The following is a 3,326-nucleotide window of genomic DNA, read 5'->3' as shown; positions in this document are numbered from 1 at the left end:
CTCCGTACAGGTATTACGGGAGCTCCTCATAATGGTACAGGCCTAGGAACTCACTAATGGGGTATTCCAAGAAACAGTAGTGACTGTCAGAAGGGTTAACGCTCCATCATCCACCAAATACTAAAAAAAAAAAAACCAGGTTTGAGGCTGGCTACCTACATTTAATAACCAATTTTCTGCTGTGATAGAAGAGTTATTTTTATTTGTGTTTACATTTTTGCAGGCTCTGGGTATATTTGAATATGGTGATGATGGGGGAGGAAAGTGTCAGGCTCCCAATTATTCACACCTTCCTTGAGTTTTCCTCTGGTTCATACCGCCTGTTCCTCTCCTGCACACGTGCTACCTCCAAACAGCTGAAAGACTTTCTTCTGTTACATGGCTTGACTAAGGCTCTATACCAAGGCTCCTTGCAGCCTAAAAAATTTTACTGAATAAAACTTTTATCCTTTTAGCTCACTTTGGTAATGATGACATTACATTGCTTTCATTTTATCTATTCTTTATGCAAACTTTCTATATGAGATACGAGTTACGTGATCACAGTCATCCAAAACTTCCACCATGCAAATCTGACTGTAATAAGCAGGCAAATTTACTCTGACCTGGCAGAAACTGTATCGCCACAGGCTCATTACTGACAAGCAGCTAAAAGCCAGCATGTGGCAAAGTCTGCCAACTTATCTTCCAAGAATTATGTATCAGCAATTACTAATTTATATTAGTCAGACACCATAGGCCTAATCCCTCTTCAAGACCTAATCTGTTTCAGTTTGTGTTAGGGAAAAGAGACCCCGTCTCATTTACCTAACCTGATATTTGTCTTTAAATCGTTGGCTTCTTGCTGCATTATAAGTGCCCGACCCTTTCACATATGTTGAATACCTGCATAACCTGTGGTAGATTATGCAACCCTAGGCAATGGTAGGGATGTACACAGCGACAGATGCAAATATCCATCACATCCTGTAATACCAGACCCTGAATATTCTACCTGCAGCTTGGTTCTGCAAAGCCAAGAAGATTTGAGCAGATAGGGAACAAGTAGTATAGTCTGGGCAAACAAAAACATTATATTGGCTGCTATGGGCAATACAGAATTCACATGGAAGACATGAAGCCAAAAAAAGACAAAACCAAACAATGTTATAGACATATTCTAAAAGTCATTAAGAAAAGGTTACAGGGACAGAAAGTCTTATAGATCAAAAGGAAACCTACCTTTACTGTCTTGTCCTTTTGGTCTCTGTGTTAGAAAAAAAAAAGAATGGTATGAATAAAATCAATATAAAGTGCTTCACCTTTATCAAACTTCTTTTTGTATACTATATATAAATAAAATCCTAAATCCCAACTCTTGGCTGAACCTAACCCCCAGCACCATATCAATGCTCATTTTTAGGTCGTACAACCAGCTTGCCCAAAGCCACTCGGACTGGTTGTATCATTGGCACAAAGCACATTGGTCCTGCATTGTATGCTTGCCCATAGTTCAGCACCAGACTACAAGACATACTCTTTAGTAAAAACTCCCGGGGAACACAATCATGTATTTCATTTACTTGGGGTGGAGGGAATGTTCTCTTATGTCAGCTCCGGGTTTTGCTTTAATGTGGTGATTTCATTAATGGCACAATTAGGCTTTACAAAGAGCCATTTGGCATTGCATTGGCTGCACCAGTTGGGTTAAATTGGCAACCATGAAGGTGTTTTTGAAGAGGAGGGCGAATCTGTTACCATTCATTTCCAGCAGAAAAAAAAAATGAAAAAGAAGCAATAAAAATCTCTGGTGCTTAATAAGCTCAATACTTCCTTTCAGTGCTCCCTTCTTTGATTAGGTTTCCATGCAAATACCAAATTGTTCCTCTATATGATCGTAGTTCTGCCTTTGATAGGAGTACACAGCCTGTTTAACTCCCACCCCCTCTAGGCTCTTTATTACCTATTCCTCCCACTTCAACTTTTCCAAATGTTTGTGTATGAGGACTTAAAATAGCTAGAAATTGATTTTTTATTATTAAAGTAAGACATTCGAATAGTCTAGAATTAACTTTGTATTTGTCATAACTTATCATGCCCCATACGACCACCTCCAATACGATGCTAGCAGCACCATGATTCACAGTTGGTGTGATTTCAGGGTCATGACCAATGCCGGCTTCCTGATTCACCCACTGGTTTGTGCCTAAGCCAAGTTATGTTAAAACCTCATTAGACCATTTCAGTCCTCAAATGACTTTATCCCAACTAAAAACAGGATCTCAGAAATAGATGAGGACTAGAAACCACAAAACAGCTGACCTATCACATATGTAAAATTAAAATCACAGATAACCTCAGTATGAGATTTCATATGTTAGGAAAAAAAGGACAAACCCGCAACAAAGCAGCTTAGAAAAGGTAGAACTGTCTCTGCTGTAGAGACAATTGAAGAGAAGTGAACCTGGATTTTGGTTATTTGTGTTACAGAAAACTGGGGCTCCTTGAATTGTCATTGGAGTGGATGTTTTTGTTCTATATTTTAGTAGTTTAAAGACTTTTTGAAAGGTAAAAACCACACCAAGGTAAACATAATAGGACAGAAAATACAAGGTAAGAAAAAAAAAGCATTAACAAACATGGGGTTATCTAGGGAGAGAATAACAATCTAATGGTGCTGGGGAAGGGGGGCAGAGTAACAGGAAATGCAAATTTTACAAAAAGAAGATTTGGGGGAAGGAATTAGGTATGGAGAATATTAAAGGGGAGGAGAGTTTGTAAGGAAAAAGGAAGAAGCTTCAGGACAGAGGTTAGAGATGCTGGCACTGGGGAAAGAAAATTTGGAGCTCTGAAATAACTGGTAAGGGTGAAGGGCCAGACGTTGGAGGGTTGGAATCACTGGGTTCTTGAAAATTGGGTCAATAGAGGTGCAGATGTTGGGAAATCTTATCAGGGGGAGAGGAAATATGGGAGAAGTGGGGTAGAATATTGAGGTATGAGTGTGGAGAGATGTTGGAAAATGTTTTGTGAGATACATTGGGGGGGGGGGGCTTCTTGGAAACAGAATGTTGGGGTACAGACATGGAAGGTAAATCTATCATGGTGGAGATTAGGGGTCATTAAAAGGACAACCATAGGATACAGGTAACCATGTTGGTGGGCAGGGTTTCCAGCAAGACAAATATTGGGGAGCCAAGCTTTGAAAGTGGGACAGGTGTGCCCAGTTTTCTGTTCCCCTAGCCCAGATATGGGGGTCCCAGTGAGTACGTTGGGGGGAGGCAGGGTTTATGCAATGGGACAGATGTTGTTCAGGGTAAAAAGAAAATGGTAATTATTTTTTTTTTTTT

At 39.9% G+C, this 3,326-nt stretch overlaps 1 protein-coding gene across 4 annotated transcripts in view; it reads right to left on the bottom strand.

Annotated features, from left to right (window-relative positions):
- Nucleotides 1-3,326, bottom strand: part of YTHDF1 (YTH N6-methyladenosine RNA binding protein F1) — a gene marked incomplete at its 5' end in the record, with an annotated part of 15,910 nt that overhangs the window by 10,155 nt on the left and 2,429 nt on the right. For all 4 annotated transcript variants that reach the window (XM_072414416.1, XM_072414417.1, XM_072414418.1 and 1 more), the window contains 1 exon segment: nucleotides 1,222-1,246. In XM_072414416.1, coding sequence (XP_072270517.1) covers nucleotides 1,222-1,246 — 25 coding nt within the window.

This window comes from Pyxicephalus adspersus, chromosome 6, assembly GCF_032062135.1.
Source record: "Pyxicephalus adspersus chromosome 6, UCB_Pads_2.0, whole genome shotgun sequence".
NCBI lineage: Eukaryota > Metazoa > Chordata > Amphibia > Anura > Pyxicephalidae > Pyxicephalus > Pyxicephalus adspersus.
Note: the sequence above shows the minus strand (reverse complement) of the source record. Positions and strands in the feature narration are given on the sequence as shown.